General features: G+C 42.0%; 1 protein-coding gene across 3 annotated transcripts in view; it reads left to right on the forward strand.

Annotated features, from left to right (window-relative positions):
* Positions 1–18871, forward strand: part of LOC121923972 (acetylcholinesterase-like) — a 25833-nt gene that overhangs the window by 3468 nt on the left and 3494 nt on the right. For 2 of the 3 annotated variants that reach the window (XM_042454957.1, XM_042454956.1), the window contains exons 2-5: positions 9891–9941; positions 12136–13627; positions 16521–16684; positions 17768–18001. In XM_042454957.1, the coding sequence (XP_042310891.1) occupies positions 12165–13627; positions 16521–16684; positions 17768–18001 (1861 nt within the window). In that variant the 5' untranslated portion in view covers positions 9891–9941; positions 12136–12164. Of the gene's footprint in view, positions 1–1096; positions 2595–2675; positions 2831–4755; positions 5312–9890; positions 9942–12135; positions 13628–16520; positions 16685–17767; positions 18002–18871 lie in introns of those variants that run through there. The other variant, XM_042454958.1, reaches the window with a different exon arrangement.

The following is an 18871-nucleotide window of genomic DNA, read 5'->3' on the forward strand; positions in this document are numbered from 1 at the left end:
CATGAAGCAGGGATGCTGCCCTGGAAAACCTATCCCATAGTTCCTCTGGAGAGAGCTTTGATTTCCTACTAAATTCGCATTGCCAGAAGCATCCCCCATTGATCTCTGTGCTCTCATGAAGCAGGGATGCTGCCCTGGAAAACCTATCCCATAGTTCCTCTGGAGAGAGCTTTGGTTTCCTACTAAATTCGCATTGCCAGAAGCATCCCCCATTGATTTCTGTGGGCTCTCTTAGGAGACATGAAGCGGGGATGCTGCCCTGGAAAACCTATCCCATAGTTCCTCTGGAGAGAGCTTTGGTTTCCTACTAAATTCGGAGGGAAAATGTATATAAGGCTGACAGCGCTTATGACGTTTGATCATTTAAGCGCCTTGATTGGTTCATTTAAAAAAAACCCGCCAAAAATACATCATTTCACAAACGGTCAATGAAATGGAAACGCTGACGAAAGTTAAATTGCTTCCAAATAATCCGGGTTAACGTTACGTCATTCTGACGTACTATTGATTGACAACTCCAAATAAGGTATGGAGGAGAAGAGTCGCTTTATTTTAACACCGATTTCATGCCAAGTGAGAACGCTTAATGAACGCTTGCAAGTAAAAAATTCGATTTAAATAAGCAGATGGGAACGATGAATAAAGCGATTCTGAAAGCGGGATAACAACTGTATTATTTTAATTCTATTTTATTAAAAACGTTTTATTTTAATTCGTATCAAATCCCAAGTGGGAACAAGCTCTAAGAAGTTGCATCTAGGACTCTGGAGAACAGGGTTCAAATCCTAGCTTGGCCATGGAAGCTACTTAGGTGACCTTGGGCAAATCACACTCTCTTAGTCTCAGAAGAAGGGAAAAAACCCCTCTGAACAAATCTTGCCAAGAAAACTTTGTGATAGGTTTGCCTTAGGGTTGTCATAAGGTCAAAATGACTTCAAGGCACACAACAATACAATAACAACAAGCTCTTTCTCACTTTAATGTTGTTGTAAGCTCCCTTGGGCCCCATCTCAGGTAGGTATAAATAATTTGAAGCAACAAAAGCAATAGATTACAATGCATTGTTGTAAACTTATTTGGGATTTCCTTCCTGCAGTGATTGCAATGTTTAGTGCTCACTCTTCTGTTTCCTGCTTCCTCATCATCCTAATTTCATGGACTACCAATTCTGCCTCTGAAGATGATCCTGTGGTGGCCACCACCACTGGCCCTATCAAGGGTAAACTTCTCTCAATTGGCTCTGGCTCTGTGACGGCCTTCCTCGGAATCCCATATGCTGAGCCTCCCGTGGGGAAGTTGCGTCTTCAGAAACCCCGGGCACATCAGCCATGGAGTCACATCTTGGAAGCCTATGACTATGGCAATGCCTGTCCCCAGTATATTCTGACTAGTCCACCTGATGCAGACAAGTGGGCTGTCAATAGGCCTCTGTCTGAAGATTGCCTCTTTCTTAACATTTGGGCACCCCATCCACAGCCCTCTACATCAGCTCCTGTCCTTGTCTGGATACATGGAGGGGGCTATTTCACTGGCACAGGTTCCCTGGACTTCTACAATGGGGCTTCCTTAGCTGCGACTGAGAATGTCATTGTGGTCTCCATGAATTACCGCCTGGGAGCTCTGGGCTTCCTTTACTTACCACCAGCTGTCCCAGGAAACATGGGCATGTGGGATCAACAGCTGGCCCTGACCTGGGTGAAGGAGAATGCAGCTGCCTTTGGTGGAGATCCAAATCGAGTGACCATTTTGGGACACAGTTCTGGAGGAGCCTCTGCTGGATTCCATCTCCTTTCACCAAAAAGCGAGTCCCTTTTTGCCTATGCTGCACTTCAGAGTGGAGTTCCTGATGCCCTCTGGGCTTGGATGAGCCCTGAGCAGGCCAAGCAGAGATCACTTGAATTTAGCCAGCAGCTGGGCTGCAAGGAAGGCAATGAAAGTGAAATTATGACATGCTTATGGGGAAAAAATGCAACAAAATTTCCTCTAGATGAAAGTTACAATCTTGAGAAAATGAACTTTCTTATGGACCTTCCATTTTTACCCACAACAGATGGGGATTTTTTACCTGATGACCCACAAAAGCTTCTGGAGATGGGGCGTATTCAGCTTAAACCAACTCTTGTCGGTTTCAGTTCTGATGAAGCATCAGTTTTTGCAGTGTTGCTTTTTCCTGGTAGCAATCACAGTATTGTGTCATGGGAACAACTTCTACAAGTGATACGACGGGAATTACAAAATGTGACTGATGATGTTGCCCAGGCTATTGCACTGAAATACACTGAAGACGCCAACAATTCAGTACCATACCGCTTGGCAGTGTCACACATTTTGGCCGATTATTATTTTGTATGCCCAGCAGCTCAGTTTGCTGCAAAGATGAGAGAAGCTGGGAGTCCTGTGTATACATACTCCTTCACGCATCATACTTCTGGCTCTGTCTGGCCTGAGTGGGCTGGGGCACCCCATGGTGCTGAGGTACCTTACGTGTTTGGAACCCTTGACACAGTACTGGCTGTTAACCAAACATATACCAAAGCAGAGGTGGCACTGAGTCGTCGGGTGATGCGGTACTGGGCAGAATTCGCCAGAAGTGGGTAAGACATTTCTCCTTTTTGCAGTTTTTATCCAATCATATTGCATACCAAATTATTCATATATTGCTACTTCTTCCACAGGAATCCAATGGGGTCAGAGGCCAGTGAAGAAGTGTGGCCACTCTATAATGCTACACAGAAGAATTTCATCCGTTTAAATACTGAACCTGCTGAGGTTTTACAGCTCTCGCCTGCCCGACACTGTGATCTTCTAAAAAGACTATCTGGAAATCCAAGTGAGTTCAGCTTTTTATTTTGCACGGTGTATCTGAGTGCAATGGAATACATGTTTGGTTTGTTAATTGCTTGTTAATTCCTGTCAAGTCAATGAATGAGAGACCACCATTTTTCTTCTTCTTCCCGTCTCTCTCAAGAGCTCCTAGCATTATGTTAATCCTTGGTACCTTCTCCTGACCAAACCTCATTCTTACAATGATGAACCACAGAGCCCAAATTGGTCTTTTAGATTATGAACACTCCTTGACTTACAACAATATACTGGTTCTTCATCTCCATACTTTTCTGAAGAGACAGCTAGGAAACCTGTCTACAAACAGTCCAGCACAGCATGTTATTTGTAGGTTTCTCTCCCCGTACTAACTTCCCATTTCTAGGAGAATAATATGACCTATTCTCTACTGACTCAAATATTTAAGGGTACATCAGATCTATTAGCTGATGAAAATATTCAACAGGCTGCAGCTGTTTGCTGTTACATACCAGACTATTTAAAAAACTAAGGAGAAATAGCCACTTTGTAAGACAAAATAATACAAACATTATTTATTTATTTATTTATTTATATCCCGCCCTTCAGCCCTAATTAATCCTAATATAGTGGCAGGACGTTAATATGACATTGTGTCCGACACCTCAAGCCAATGACCATGCCCAATTACAGCTGGAACAAATGTATTAGACAAATGTGGCACAGATATGTTGGTTAAAACCAAAGATGAGCACTTTGTGACAATAGGAATAATATTAATAAAAAATATTTTTATCCCGCTCCTCTGCACAAGGCAACCGGGGTGGCTTACAACATTAAACATAGGAACCTTTATTCAGATCTATGATGAAGTGGACTGGACACCACAAAAGGTTATACAGTAATAGAAATTTATTTTTGTTAGAATCAAAGGGGCTAGAGGATTCCTTTATATCTTTATTCAGGTATAAAATAGTTTTCATATGCCAAATGTTGGAAGGTATGTAATAGTTTCTTGTTATTTTGAAGAGTTCCTTTTAAAGGGCATTTGAGAGATATTTTGACAGCCAGTTTTATTAATGCAGCTTGAAACCACTTTAACTGTTATGGCTCCATCATACAGAATCCTGGGATTTGCATTTTGTTATGATACCCAATCACTCTGAGAGAGAAGGCTAAAACCAGAATTCCATAGCACTGACAATAAAAGGAGTGTCAAACTGTATTAATTCTGCAGTGTTTTTATGTTATTCTATAGTTGTAAAATTTGAACCTGGACAATAAAAGGTCTGCTTTAATCATAGATTCATAGTCTGTGGCCCTTAAATGGTAGTGGACTACTATGCTATGAGCTTTCTCCTCCCATCCATGGCCAGGCTGGGAGGGTTCATGGGAACTAGTGTCCAAGAACAACTGAAAGACCTTAAGTTCCCCACCACAAATGAACTGATCAAATTTGATTTATTTAATACAAACAGCAATATCTGGCCTCTTTTATTAAGAATTTTCTACATAATTCAACTGTTCTGGTAGGAGAGTATTTTGGAAATAATGGCAAGTTTAGTGCTGAATGAGGTAAATGCATGGCTATATGGCCTTAGATTACTTCAGACATAACCATACTATGAAATTAATTTACATTAACACTAGTTCATTCCTTCTTCCCAAGGAATGTGTGTGTATGTGTCTGTATAATAGCAAAAAGCACTAACACACTATCCCTACGCCCTCAACAAAAGACAACACCCCAGAATTTCTTGGGAAAAGGATGATAAGCCATGGCAGCTAAACTACTAAAAAACTGGTAGATCCTTGAAGCTTGGAGATGTATTACTGTCTTCCTGAATCTGCGAAAACCTCTTAATCCCTGATGCATTCAAATTTATCTGTGGCTCCTTAGTCGTACATGGAAATGTCATCTCTCATTGTTCCCCCCCCCTTCTTCTTCTGCAGAAACATAAGAAGAGGCATCTCCTTACCCAGGCAAAAAGGAAGATGGAGAGTCCAGTCCTCAGTTGCAAGAATCTCCATGAAAGATCTGTTGGAAAGCCTGGATACCTGATACTATTCTCTTGATAGGAACAGTCACAGAATTTGACTAACTTCCACCAAGCAAGAACCACCTTACTCTGGAGTCTCTAAGTACACACCACTTCTCACTATCTCAGTTTTAAGGATCAGGGCTTACAGAAGAAGTTTCCTGCCTCTCTGTCATGCACTTCTCTTCTTAGAAATTGAATAATGCCTTTCAGGTTTTTCTTATCTTCCTTTCATACAATTAAAAAAAGTTGCTGTCACTAAAAAGCAACCTCACCTGATTTTCAGATTTCTTTTTTTTTCTTTCCAGATTAAACGAAATACAATAAAATGACCTACCTGTTCATTCAGTTTCATTGAATTCTGCATTGACTTGGTCAGGGGCAGTTCTGTTGCTATCTGTACTGCATTCAAAGCAGTGGGTCTATATCCATGGAAGCTCATGCAAAAATAAAAACCATTAGTCTTAAAAGTGCTGCTATGTTTTCCTTTTTTGCCTGCCTGCCTGCCTTCCTTCCTTTTAAAAAACTTTTCCTGTTATTTATTGCTCACCCGAATATGCAGGCCCAGTCAGATGGTTCCCATTTTCAAGGCAGGCATGAAAAGAAACCTCTCATGAGGTGGTCAGAAACTTATGGTGAATACTGCTAGTCAAATTTAAAATAAGTGGTAGAAGATGGTAAGAGACGAAAAGGGGAAATTGAATGGGTATTTGAAAATACAGTACATCAGTGCCATATGCGGGCACACCATACGTAGCTTCAAGCTTATGCTGAAGCTGTGTGGCAATTGGGGAAATGGCACATGTCCCCATGGTGCATGCACCATGCCACACTGTGAACACAAGCCCCATTGTTTCCAATGAGGCACGAGCATAGGCGGAATTCACCTTATGCTTGGATAAGGGAAATACCCACTGTAAATGAAAGTTAAAGGTTTGCTAACTGACACTGCAGACTTGGAAAGAAAATCCATGGAGCAGAACTACATCATCAGGAGTTGTAGCACTCACAGCATCTTAGAGGCCATGACAAGTGAATCAGAGTGACACAAAACCCAAAAGTCACATTGTGAGCTTGGGTTCCCACCCAGTATGTTCTGCCAGTCAGACAGATGGCACCTAACTAAAAAGGCCTTCATTTAATCTTTACCCACATCCATTCACTGTTGATGGAGGGATATCTTGCCTTTGGGGAGAAAGTTATCCTACCTTTTCAGGGAATAATTTCATTCATAGCTGGAGACATGGAAATGTTTAAGCTCCAGACCACATGTTTTTTTTAAAAGGAGCATAAATAAGTCAGGTCAGGCATTTTCAATTTGTGTATGTGTGTGCATGTGTTTGTGGGAATGCCCACATGTGTGGTCAGGATTTACTCTCCCACTACTCAGTACCCACAATTTTGTATTATCCCAATTAATATTATAGCAGAAGCCAATTCAGTCTACTATTTTTTAAAAACTTTGACCTGTCCATAAAGTAGCATAGGCAGGATCTGTCGGACCAACAGGTGTATCCAAGCAATGCTCTGGTGAATAGGCAAGAGCATCCCACAGCAGCAGAAGGCAACCTCTCTTCTGATTTGTCTCTGCTTTCAGGAGGGGATTTGCACCTTTCCTTGTCATGCTTGCTGCCCTTTTCTTTCTCTTCCTGCTGCCTTCCTTTATCTTTTGTCTGCCTTCCACTCCTTCTCTGCCTTCATCCTCTTGCTGCTATTTTTTCTCCTTCTGTTTCCCTTCTCTGGCAACTATAACGTCTCTCCATCTTTGTCTCCTTCTGAACCAACTCTTCTACATAACCATTAAAGACCTAGGAGACCTCCAGTTTTCACTCTAAGGTAAAAGGTAAAGGTAAAGATTTCTCTTTTGATATGATTGTTTAGTTGTGTCCAACCCAACGACAGGCTCTCAGTCTTGTTGCTGTTCCATTATTGCCTTCTTGCGATAGGTCCCTTCTGCTGCAGTTCCACTTCTCAAGCAATCACATGGTGTGTTCCTCTTCCAAATTTCCTCCCTTGCAGCAGTTGCAGCCACCAACAGTTTTACCCTGGTCCTAGCACCACAATGATCTCCATCAGTATGACCCCAGCTACCAGCATAGCAATGGTGATCATTGTGGAACAGGTGCCTGCCTAGCCCAGGCACAATGGTAGGGCAGCCCTGGAGAAACTGGATCAATATCACTAAACTTCACAGGAACTTTGTAGAAAAGGGAGGAATAGACAAATAACTGCAGAGATGGAGACAGAAGGATCCATAGTTATTTGCTGCAGTATACATGCAGTGTTTGTCTTCTCGACAGAAAACATCACCAGCTACACCTGCAGCAAGTAGAAACTGGAAGCTCTCTACAAAGAGAAGGTTGGTGCACTATGGTTATGTGTTGGGTCCTTTCAGTGCATCAGAGTGTATGAGGGCTTCTTGGATAGAACACAGGGAGAACTGATCCTAACTAAGCAATCACTTCATGAGGACAGCAACAGTGAAGACACTCAGACAGGAAAATGCTAACAAGGGATATCGAATGCCAAGGACGGAGTCAAGGTAACCATCAACCACAAGAAGAAAACAAAGGTTCTTGTAGTTGCTCAACACCTGTGTGCTGGCCTGACATGATGAATCAGGAAGTGTGATATCTTCCTGGTGCATGTATCCTGGAGGTCACTGACAACTTGCCAAAACTCAGCAAAAACACAGATCAGTACCCGTTTCTACTTATTCTTGTGGGACCCTCACTGGGCAATTGTCTCTTTTTAAAGCCAGCTGCAAAAGGAGCAAAAGTTGATTCAGATGGTGGTATCATCCAATTCCAGTGACAGTGGGACTGGGCCAGCTTTCAGCCCTGATCTGGGAATGGCTCCCACCCACATAAGGCACATGTTGTTGGTGTGGGACAAGAAGATTGTTGCTTACAAAGATAGGGGTGTTTGAAGTTATAGGAAGGCATATTTTTACTGAACATTAGAAGGAACTTCTTGGCAATAAAAAACTTTCAGCAATGGAAATACATAGAGAGGTGGTGGGGGTCTCCTTCTCTGCCACAGACTGAATATGACTCCATCCTAGACTGGTGGAGTACTTCAGATTTCCTGCTCAGTGTTATGATGAACATTGCTGAACTACAGTTCCCAAAGTACAGTACCCTGAAAAGTGGGATTGATGATTAAATTTGGATACCCAGAGGAGTGGGTTAGTGCTCCCTAATAGAAAATTCAAAGTTTCTGATATTAAAAATGCACTCACAAACACAGTGGGATAATTAAAGATAATAATAATAAATAATAATAAAATTTATTTTTACCTCGCCTCTCCTATAAGATGCCTTAGAGAGAGCAGCAGTGACAGGAATAGGTAGTTTTCCGTGATCCAAATTCTCCTAATCTCTTATCCACCTATTCTAATCTCTCTGAGATATAAACTGATCCTTTTAGGGATCTTTCCACTTCTTCTCTCCTGCCCCTCTTTTATCTCATTTCCACCAAAAATGAAACTAGCTTAGTTCAGTCTTAGCTTGTCAATTTCCATCAGTTGACCACACTAAAAATCCCACCATTCTATAAATTGGTCCCTTTTGCTGATGTCCCAATATACATCTTCCCAATTCAGTAACTGGTTTTTTTTAGCACCTCTGCTAGATAGTTAAGTACATGCAAAGATACATAGCATAACAGTTTGAATAGGATTCTGATGGGAAGATAAAACATTAAAACGTACATAATCACATCAATAGACTCCCAATCATGCATGGTTTCAAGTTGGCAACTTCTTGCACTACCTGTCAAAAGACAGGTTAATAGGCTCTGTCCTAGTGTTGACACTGAATTGGAAAACATGACAAGCTATCATGATGGCCATGATCATGTTTGATGTTTTTTACCAAAAGATCTGCCAGAGAATCAATGGAAGTAATCTAATTCTGAAAATGTTGGGATATGGATAGCATTGGTTAGCCAGAGGGACATAGGAAACCTCCCTATAGAGAATCTGGCCATTGATTCATCTAGCCCAGAATGATAAACTTTGGGTGGAAGTGACTTCCTAGAGTTTCAGGCAAGAGTTTTTCCCAGTAAAGATTGGAAAAACATGATATATCCTGGTGTTTTCTCACCTAAGCACTTACCAGGCCCAACCTTATTATCTTCTCATAGCAGAGAGGACTGGATAGGTTCATTCTAGAATGGTGATATTAATAGTGGCTATCAGTTTGACATGTTTGTCCTGAAGTTCCCAAGATATCTGGCTGGTTGGAATCTGATGGATCTTGGAATGATTCAGGTGGTGAACAACAAAGAAGGTAAATCACAGCATGAACCAGTTTGGCATAGTGGTTAGAGTGTTCAACTAGGGCCTGGGAGAGAGTTAACATACTCACTCAGCCATGAAATTCACTGGATGGCTGTGGGACAGCCTTTCTTTCTCATTCTCTCAGTATGCCTCAGGGTTGTTTTGAGGATTAAGTGTGATGGAGGAAAGCGAAATGTACTACTTTGATTTCACTCAAGGAAACGGGGGATATAAATGTATCTAATTTCAAACAATCCATCCATCAGTCAATCAATCAATCAGGGGAAATGTCCTCATCAGAATTTACAGAATTTACTCATCTGATTTACAGATGAGTGGGATGTACTGGTACGTCATAAAACCAGAGAGAGATAGATGGGATTTGGAACTGCCATTATTACTTAAGCCCTGCATTTCTCTGTCTTGTGCTCCTGGCTGCTACTAGCTGTAGTTGTAGCTAAGAGAAAAGAGAATGTACATAACTCTGTCCTCTTTTTTTTATTATTCAGTACTTGTCAATTTATATAAAAGTATGTTTCGTTATTTATTTCTTTTACCATTTGCAAGCCAAATTATACAAAGAAAAGTTTTTTTTAAACCCCCCCCCCCCAGCTATTCTTATCTTGCCAAGATCTAGTGTCCTCCCACATTGTGGGCAAATCCCGTATGGTTGTTGACTTTTATATAACTGTCTTCTCCTTGCGTGCTATTTACAAGAGATTATACATTAATGATGTTATTCATCAGGACCTACTTTCTGCCTCTAGGTCTGAGCTGCTACGGACGCTGAGGGGCAAGAACCCACCGAGGAGAAAGAGGTGAGTTAATAATGACAGAATGGTTTAGGCAGTTGAAAGTACATGTTACCTCACAGCACACCAGAAAACTAAAAAACATAGTTGAGAAATAGGAGAGAATGGTAGAGTGGTCTTTAGGGAATTGGGAGACAGCTGGCACTTGAACTGAAATCAGGAGCCCTTACTTATACCACTGTGTTTCCTCATTCCTTCAAGAACAAAAATGATTCTGAAATTAACATTTTTGGACTAATACACACATGCAAGACTTATCTAATAAATTTGCATGTTTAAAGATGAGTTGCAAAGAGCTAGATTGACCCTAATGTACTTGAGAGATGATTTGAATGGCCAGATAACATCCAGGAAATGTTCACAGTTTGGTCTCCTCCCCAGCTGCAACTCATTCAAATAAGAATCGATAGATGGAAATATTACAAAACGTTTGGATTACAGTTCCCAAAATTCCTCAGTCAACATGGCCAATGCAGGAAGATTTAGGGAGTGTTAGTCCATTAAAGTAATGTTTTCAAGCTGTGATTGAATCTCAGTCTATGGATTACATCTGATGGGGCCAAGGGGAGACACTGTCAATAAAGGACATAACAGATAGTGGTAGAAACATAATATGGTCTCTGCTGATAATTATAACAACTGTTCACATAGAATCTGTAACTCAATTGATTGGGATTACCGTATATATTCGTCTATACATCAAAAAATGTAAGCCCAAAAATGGGCTCCAAAATCCTAGGGGTGTGTGTGTGTGTGTGTGTGTGTTTGTGTGTGTGTGTGGTAATACTTTGTGAGCCTTGGGAAAGCTGTGGAGAAGGGAGGGAAGAGAGAGAAGAAGGAAATTGGAGGTCTCTCCCCCCCTTTTTGCAAATCATCAGCCTTGGGGAAAGGAGGGAAATCAGAGGTCTCTGTCCCCCTTTTTGCAAGCCATCAGCCTTGGGGAAGTGAAGGAAATCAAAGGTCTGTTCCCCCCCCTTTTTTTTGCAAGTCATCAGCCCTGGGGAAGGGTGCAGAGAAGGGAGGGAAATCGGAGGGTTGTGTCCACATTTTGCATGCCCAGACTGTGATCCTTGGGAGAGGTCCAGATAGGGAGAAGGAGGGAGTGAAGTGGTGTCCCACCCCATATAGATCCTTTGTTGCATGCCCCTGAGTTTGAAACCTCGACTTATCGATGGGTCAAATCAAAATCCATGATTTTGCCCCCAAAACCTGCCCTTGACTTATACATGAGTTCGACTTATACACAAGTACAGTGAGCCCTTACTTTACGCGGAGGATCCGTTCCAGACTCCCCTGCATAAAGCAAATACCACCTATGCTTGAGCCCCATTTAAATGAATGGGGCTTGTGCACGTGCTGGTGCGGTGGCATGGCGAAACGCATGCGCCATGGGCACACACCTCATTTGTCCCTATGGGACGCACCACCCCTTCTCCCCGCCTGGCTTTCAGCAGGCTGAAAGCCACGTAAAGCGCGCCTGCATATGATGCGGGCGCACTGTATATACGGTAACAAGATTCTTATTGTTAGAAAATATTATTGGTTTGTTTTTTTGTGGTTAAATCAGTTTAGCAGCAGCAGCAGCAGCACCAACACAGCAACAAGCGTGTACTCCAAAGGTATTTGGTAAAAACAACTAGATCTGAGTTTCTGGTAAATAAATAGGATACATTGGTAGGTAAAAAGAAACGTATGTTATTGCCACATCTAGGTTCTACAAAAGTAACTAATCAAAAACATCTTTAGCAGCACAACCTGGTTTCTGCTTCCATGCTTGGTGAGAGCAGAGATAAGAGGAGACTGAACAAGGGGGCAATAAAATGTATTGACTCCCAGAAAGGGGGGGTATGGAAAGTGACCTCTTCTAAGAGTCACACTGACCAAATGACCATAGAGCTATGCATCAGTGTTTCTCTGTGGAAGACATCATGCCTTCTCAAGGAAACATAGAGCTACACAAAAGCATTGATGCTAATATTCCAACACTTGTTAGCTAGGCATCAGTGATTCCAGAGGAGGGAGAGTTTCCAGGCATGCACCTTATTTCTAGGCTCAGAATGATTCCATTTAAAAGAAGCACAGAATTCAAGTTGGGGTTTTTTTCTGTAAAAAGGCAAACAGGGTTACCACTTTACATGGCTAGCATGGAACAGATGACCCAAATGAGGGAAAAATATAATATGTTCTCTCTCCTCCTCAGCAATTCTGGCTCTTTCAGCTACAGCTGCTATGTCTCACCTCCTCCTTTCAGTTTTTGGCCTTTTCTTCCTCTCACTGACTTCCTTCTGTGCCTCTGAAGATGACCCTTCAGTGGTGACCAGCAGTGGCCCCATTAAAGGCAAGAGAATCCTGGCTGGTTCTGGCTCTGTGACTGCCTATTTGGGTATCCCCTATGCTAAGCCCCCTCTAGGAAAACTGCGTTTCCAGAAGCCTCTTCCTCATCCTCCCTGGAGCCATGTGTTGGAGACCACCAGATTTGGCAACTCTTGTCCCCAGACAAATGCTTCTGGCCTCCTTGATGTAGACATATGGACTGCCAACACACCACTTTCAGAGGACTGTCTCTTCCTCAATGTCTGGGTACCCCATCCAAAGCCCTCCACCCCAGCACCTCTCCTTGTATGGATCCAAGGTATGGGTTATATCACTGGCACTGCTTCATTGGAGATCTATGATGGAGCAGTTTTAGCTGTCACAGAGAATGTCATTGTGGCCTCCATGAATTACCGCTTGGGGGCTTTGGGTTTTCTCTACATGCCACCACATGCCCCAGGAAACATTGGCTTGTGGGACCAACATCTAGCACTGAAGTGGTTGAAGGAGAATGCAGCTGTCTTTGGTGGAAATCCAACTCAATTGACTCTTGTTGGCCATAGCGCTGGAGCAGCCATGGTGGGATTCCATCTTCTCTCACCAGTAAGCCAACCACTTTTCTCCCATGCTGTGCTTCAGAGTGGAGTTCCCAATGCCCTCTGGCCTTGGAAGAACCCCAAGGAAGCAAAACTAGATGCAGAGACGGTGAGCAAACAAGTGGGGTGTACTCAAAATGCTGACATTCATGTGGTGCAATGTCTACAGAGAATAGAAATTTGGGACAAAAAGTTTTCTCATCTGACTGCTATCAATTCCTTGACAATAGATGGAGAGTTCTTGCCAGATGAGCCTGAAAAGCTTCTGGAGACAGCAGATCTTCGGGACAAATCAGTACTTACTGGCATCCTAACGGATGAAGGGTCTACTTTTGTATTATATATGTATTCTAGTACCAAAACAAATGGTGGGACATTGACTTGGGAGCAGCTTCATCAAGGGGTGATGAGAACTATGCCAAAAGGAACAGATGAAGCTGCTGCTAAGACTGTAGCACTGAAGTTCAGTGAAAGCTTTCATGGTCCAGAGCGGTATCGTTTGGCTTTTGCTCAGTATTTTAGAGATTATTTCTTTGTCTGTTCTTTGAATGAATTTGCTGCAAAAATCAGAGAGGCTGGGAGGCCTGTGTATGTTTACTCCTTTGATCACCGCACATCTGGATCCATATGGCCTGAATGGGTAGAGACACCTTATGGATCTGAAGTTCCTTACCTGTTTGGAAGCCTTACAACAGCTCTGCAAACAAGTCAGCCTGTCACAGAGACTGAGAAGGCACTGAGCCATAGAGTGATGCGATATTGGGCTGAATTCGCCAGAAGTGGGTAAGTCATAAACTATTCTGGGTCATAAGACCATTCTTGATAAGGATGAAATTGATGATGATGAAAAATAATGTAATCTATGCTCCACCATTCCTCATAAGCATGCAGGTTGTCTAACAATCAGTATAAAAACATTGTTCACAAAACTATCTAAAATCATGATGACCACATATCTAATATCAAAACTATTATCAACTGGAAATTCAAATGATAAAATAAAATAAGACTAATATAGACAAAAAACAGTAAAAGTCATAGTGAACACTTGCTCCTTTCTTTTCTGTGCCTAAAAGATGAAAATACTGTATAGAGGGTGTGGGGGGGATGACAGAAAAAAAATCCCATAATTGAGATACTAACACTTAGAACGACTTGACAGGTGTGATTACTCTCTGAACAACTATACTCCCAGATGCCACTAGCAGACTCTTCTCAGCTGATCTAAAATCCTGGGTGTGTTGGTACTGGATCAAGCAGTCCTTCAAGTGGTTCAGTTCTGACCCATTTTGTAATCATTTCATAGATGGCATTTTTGAACTTGTTGCAGTTCACATATGTGGTTAATTTTCAGCCTGTTTCCTTTGAAAAAGGTATTCCTTTTCCTGATATGCATAATACCTGATTGCAGCTATGTGTCCAACCCAGTCCAGGCAAGGCAGGTTGCTGCACAACAGACAGCAGAGATGTGGCATCAGCTAATGAGCAAGCTAAGTAACAGAGAAGCTTACAGTCCAGAACTTATTTTCCCTAAGCAAGTAAAAGCTTTAAGTCCCAAATAAAATTCAATCACAAGCTTCAGGTCTGGCAAGAGAGATCAAGGTAAATGGTATCCAGAATCAACCCCTGGGAAAGGGTCGTTTGACCCCCAAAGGGGTCATGAACCCCAGGTTGAGAAATGCTGGTGTAGGTCAAGCACAGAGTTCAGAAACATGACAGGGAGCCAGGTAGGTCATATAATTTCTGACATCTCTTGGAGGGTAGCGCTGAGAATTTATAGATAAGCAGTTCAACATAGCTGCTGCTGAAGTAACTGCTGCTTCCTATAAATCCTACCAGGAGGTTCATTGCTTCAGTCTCTGAGTCAGAGTCCATTTCCATGTTCTGGAAGCAGCACATGACACCATGAGCAAAATTATATCAGGACGTTCATAAATATTGATCTAGTGGGACTATATTATACCACGGCCATTTTGGAAAAAGACCATCTGATATTAATGCAGGAATGGTATCAGTGACTGGTGTCTATGGGTAACTGTCAACTGCTAATATCTATCATAGAGTTCTTTTAATTTTGTATTACAGTCCAATTCTCCAAGCAGTGCTGACTGATTGGACATAGACAATATCTAAATTCCCTGTAATCCCAACCTTATCAGTCCCAATGTGGGAAATTTAAATAGTGGCTATACCAACTCATGGCTTTTCAAGATGCTGCTGCTGCTGATTCTGGCATACAACCCTGCCTGGCTGATGTCAAGAAGAAGAAATCTAACAGTTTGTTAGGTGCGGCACACAGCACCAAGAGTGGTACTGCTGCACAGCAAAAAAGGAGCACACAGAAGCAGTTCCTTTTTGTGGTGCAGCAGCGCCGCCGCAAAGCGCTGAAGATGGCACAATGACGTCACAGCTACGCCACACTATTTTGACATGGTGCAGCTGCAACATCATTGCTACGTGCACCATCTGTATGGTACTGTGCAGCGGTGACGCCCTGGCCACATGCTAGGGGTGTGGGGTGTGCGGTCGCTCCGCCCCCAGGCAAGCCTAGCACCTGTCAAGGATGTCATGGAGAGCCCATCTGTATCAGGCCATAGATAGCACACTGACAGGATATTTATACAAGGTCTTCAGCTCTGGAGATAGCCTTTCACCCATGGATTTGTTGGCATTTATAGCTACATTGCCTTTTATTTTAAGGAGAAAAATGGTAAATCATAATCAAACCATATATAACTATTTCCATTTGATAAATAGACAAAAAGCTAGGTAATATATTTATGTTTGAATTCTGGTGATTATTTGATGCTGATTCTGGTGTCATTCGTATGCTGGAAAAACAGTGTAAATGACTGTTAAAGCTGATGGTTCTTTTATGATTTTTTTAAAACAACAAGGTGCTCTGTCAAGCAATAAAAGACATATTTTTGTTACAGCTTGTTGTTTTTCTCATTGGCATATGTTGCATCTAGATTTGTCTTGTGATTGGTCATGGGAAAATTAACATAGCCTGAATTACTAAGGGATTGCAATGTAACAGAAATTTCAGGAAACTTAGATTTCTAGGATTGGCAGATCAATAGGATTAGCAAGAGGACCTAGTAATTGAAAATCCATAAGTTTATTTCCAGTTGTCGACAAAGGAAAACATTGAACTCAGTGGAATTCAAGTTCCAAAAAGCTGAGAACCCCGAACAAGACAAAATGGCTCTTTTTATATTATTCAAGACAAAGAAGCTTCTTCAATACACCTGATTGGCTAATTACAATTTAAACATACAGAATTCTTACAATCAGAACAGAAATACATGCATACATTAAAACTGCATCATCGCTGCTCCTGTAGGAATTCAGTGGAATTCATCCTAACCTTGCTTCTGAATGTCAACTATGTATCCTTATCTCAGTAGTTTATGTTATGTCTTTCTACTGGTGCCAGCTTCCATCTAGGTCAAGACGCACTCACTATTCCTTTCCTCTAGTAACTCCAAGCCTTTATTTCAAAAACTATCTCTCTGGCTGACAAAGGTGACTCCATCTTTCTATAGTTTTTATATTTCAAAAAGGAATTTCCACCACAGCAATTGTATATATGAAGAAATATGTTAAATTTCTCTTAACATCTGCTTTGCCTTGAGCCTCGCTTTAAAACATGATTTATTTTTCATATTCAAAGGAATCCTACTGGATCAACACCCAATGAGGTGGAATGGCCACTGTACAATGCCAAAGAGAAGAAGTTATTTCACATCAGTACAGGGGCGCCCCAGCTCAAACCAATGTCACCTACTCCACATTGTGATTTCCTGGCCAGTCTGAAGGTGAATGAAACATGTACAAGTGAGTTCAATCTCTTTGAGAAAGTGACTGCATGTTAATAATTTTAATTACCTGACTTGGGACTTGGAACTTGAATCTCTAGCATCTGAGGTCCCATAAATATGCTCAGCTGAAAATAGTATTGTGAAGGGGTAACACGGCATCTTTGTTGTGAAGCCACAGCATTTGGGAAAGAATTTTTTTTTCTCATGCAGTGTGTCCCAATGGGAAATGTTACTTTTTTTTTAAAATACTAGATACAGAATCCCATAGCCAGCATGGCCAGTGGCCCTCCTAGTGAGAGATTTCTGGAAGTTGTAGAACCTAAATGTAACTTTACCATGCTTTGAAAGAGGACTCATTGGCTGAGATCCTGCACTGCAGAAACACAGCATAAAAGTTCCACATGTAGAACTATATTATGTCTCCCTTTTCATCTCCCAAGAACCCACCTTTAAGCTGCAAGAGGTCCAAATCTATGGCTTTTTAGTGATGTGTGGACAGCAGTAAGCATCAGAGGAATGTCTGGCTACGACATACACCATGCCCAATGGTCATGAAGCAGCTGTAGAGACAGGTTCCTGATGCAGCTAAAAGGTGTGTTGGTCACTGGGTGCGTTTGGCAAAGATGCCAGCCTCCACAACAAGAAAAAAGAAAGTCAGTGAGAGGATATCACCCTAGGTCTACCTAACAAACCTGGACATTGCCATGATTAATATGATCAAACTCCTATTTTTGATCCTTAGCCATCCAGCAGCCATTGCCCATATTACTGGGTAGCAAATTTAGATTCAGGATGAATATACACTCTTAAGCCAGTCACCACTGAGCCCATTTCCATGTATAGCACAACTATAGGATAACACAAAGTGTAACAGAAGAAAAACCACGGAGGTTCAGTTATTTTAATGCTGTGTCCTGTTCTCCACTATAACATTTGTTGGTGAAATATGAGCTGAGAAAACAGCAAGATCAGTGTCTGTGTTATGTGCAGTTGCTGGTGCATGGTGGGAATGGCTTGAGAAGCCCTTCTGGATTCCATTTGCTGCTCGTGGGCTTTCAACATATTCTTGTCTTCATAGTGCTCTCCTAATATCTCCTAGGCCAGGACTGCATGGAAGATGTAGATGAATGCCAGCTGATCCCAAATGTCTGCCAAAATGGAGGCACCTGCCACAACACTCCTGGGAGCTACAACTGTGACTGTGTCAATGGCTGGACTGGCAAGGACTGCAGTGAGAATATTGATGATTGTCTTAGCGGAGCCTGCTTCACAGGGGCTACTTGCCATGACCGCGTGACCTCCTTTTACTGTGAATGCCCACCAGGCAGGACAGGTACAGGTGTGGGCCCATCCCTACAATGAAACCCTCTGGCATTATTCCAGGATGATCCATAAGTGTAATGACATTAGAGATGTAGCCTAACCCTAGACTTGAATTATGCACCCATTTGTCTCTTGCATATTCCAGAACATCAGTATTCTTAGAGGGCACTGTGTTCCCCAGATATTAGTTGTGATCCATAAGTAAGAAGTTTGCATTCAGCATGCTTTGTAAGTTATCACTTAAGTTTATCTCACCCCATTTCCATCCCGTTCTTGTCACAGGATGGGATTGGCATGGAACAGGTGATAATGGGTGTTACCACATGGGAGAATGCTGCCAATGCTGCCAGGAGTCCCCAAGCGATTCTCCATCTGTGCCATAGCAGCCAATTTTGAAGAATGATTTTGAACCATTCTTCAAAATCGGCTGCCATAGCATGGATGGGGAACAGCTTTGGGATTACTGGTGGCATCAGTGGCGTTCTCCTGTGTAGTAACACCCTTTATCACCCATTCCATACCAATCCCATACCCTGCCCAGAATGGTTTGGAAATGGCATGCTAATGATATAATAAAAGTGGTCCTGTCTGGAAAGAGAGCCTTCAATCAGTATGCCTTTGAGTGTTGTGTAGCCCAGTGCCTCCAATGAAACCCTTGCCCTAAGTTAATTCACAAGAGTCTTGGCATCAGAAACATAGCCTATCTAATTGTACTGTATATCACAGAACAGAGATGGGTAAGATGTACCCTCTGTATCGTACCACACTTATATCCTCTTGTGGTCCTTAAAAAAATAGACTTCCCACACACTAACTACGATCTGTAGGGATTAATCCCACCAGATTTGTAACTGAAATTGCTTTTTTAGGAGTAAAAGCA

Source organism: Sceloporus undulatus, chromosome 2 (genome assembly GCF_019175285.1).
Source record: "Sceloporus undulatus isolate JIND9_A2432 ecotype Alabama chromosome 2, SceUnd_v1.1, whole genome shotgun sequence".
NCBI classification, from domain to species: Eukaryota; Metazoa; Chordata; class Lepidosauria; order Squamata; family Phrynosomatidae; genus Sceloporus; species Sceloporus undulatus.